We start from the raw sequence: 1710 nt of genomic DNA, 5'->3' as shown, positions 1-1710 counted from the left end.
GCACTTATCTAAAATTAATTTCTACAGGTATCATTAGCTAATGACAGACAAAACAAAATATGTTAAATGTCTATTTTTTAATGCTATACCACCATAAGCAAAGGGGTGAATACTTCGACCGTAATTAATGAATTCATTTTAATCTTCTGTTGACATTATAAACGCTTCTATTTGAATTGAAAATGGTACCAATTAAATTGTATTCTATGATGTATAGTGCCCTAAGGTTTGGAGCAAGAACTCTAGAATATAGAGTATGTTATAAATGACGATGAATACTCTTGTACTATACCACAAATGAGTCAACAACTCTTTTTTTCAACCATGCGTTTGATTTCGTATATACACATTCTACATAATTAGTTGAAAGTTCAATGGGAGGGAACATCACAACTAATTGAAAATCATTTGAATAAAGTGGACGTCATTGCAGTCTCATATCACTTTACGGAATGAATAATCCGACACTCTTTGTAAGCTGAAATGATAAGCTATGAAATATTTTCAGAAATCCAATATACCCTTTGAAACACAACTGTATTGTATTTTACTGTAAGCACTAATAGTTCCACCACATTCTCTACCATTAACCTCACGAAATCTAGGTACAGTACAAGTTTCTACTTCACTACAGTTTCTAACTACTTGTCGATTCTCATCAGAAGAAAATTGTTGAAAACAATCACCAGGTTTTTCTTTACAACATGTTGTATCAGTACAATCAGCTATACCATTACTATTACATCCTGATCTATATCCATATGATGTATTTATTATCTGTATTACTAGAGGACTGATACAAGATAGTTTGTGAGTTGTACATCTTGCACCAGGTGCTCCATAACATACTGTACTTGTATTAGTACTACCTGAAACATATTATGTATTGATATACCAATGATATAATGATAATATAATGAATATATAACCTGCTACTATATATTGAATTTGAACATTTAAGATGTTAAAAAGATGATAACATTTGAGCTAAAATGAAACTTTTACTATTTACTTATAGGTTTATCTTTATATATAGAAAGGCGTTAAGAACGGTTGTTTCCATGAAATATCTGAAGTTTCTTTCCAAGAATAGACCAGGAAGGGAATATTTCTTATAAGAAGTTCATAAGAATTAACGAAATTAATGAAAATTTTAACTTACGAACAACTGGAAAACAAATCAGGACACAAAATATCACAAAATAAAACTTGATTCTCTTTATATTATCACCCATGTTATAACTCATCTTATCTTATTTTCATATTCAGTTTTCAGGTTCAACTATTTTAAACTTCCTGGATCGCCATTTTACATTGTTTATCTAAATCAAAGAATAACTTCACGTTAGTCTTAAAGAAGCTATATTTTGCTGTTTTTGGAAGGATAACGACTGTCGAATAACCACAATATATTGATTTGATACTGATAGACATTTGACAAGAACTTACATTTTTAGATTGTGGCTTGTATATGAATGTAGTCTTTAATAAAAATGATATGTTGAATAACGTCAATAAAAGGAGTATGTATTAGCCTATTTTATAACATTATGTCATGTGACTGAAGATTAATTTAGAAGTTATTATTAATGTGAAAAGGGAAGTTAAATGTAGGATTTATAAAGGTAAGAAATATGACACCGTTTTAAGTGACGAATTACATAAAAAAACACGTAAATCCAGGCTACATATTAATTTAGGTATTCGTTC

At 29.4% G+C, this 1710-nt stretch overlaps 1 protein-coding gene across 1 annotated transcript; it reads right to left on the bottom strand.

Moving 5' to 3' along the window:
- Nucleotides 1-504: 504 nt before the first annotated feature.
- LOTGIDRAFT_176448 (hypothetical protein) lies at nt 505-1235 on the bottom strand (the record flags this gene model as incomplete). The annotated part of the gene is made up of 2 exons (XM_009049547.1): nt 505-869; nt 1163-1235. 2 exons carry the CDS (start codon nt 1233-1235, stop codon nt 505-507), a joined length of 438 nt encoding a protein of 145 aa, XP_009047795.1.
- Nucleotides 1236-1710: the final 475 nt, after the last annotated feature.

This window comes from Lottia gigantea, assembly GCF_000327385.1.
Source record: "Lottia gigantea unplaced genomic scaffold LOTGIsca_1380, whole genome shotgun sequence".
NCBI lineage: Eukaryota > Metazoa > Mollusca > Gastropoda > Lottiidae > Lottia > Lottia gigantea.
The sequence above is the reverse complement of the archived record's forward strand: the minus strand, read 5'-3'. Positions and strand labels throughout refer to the sequence as shown.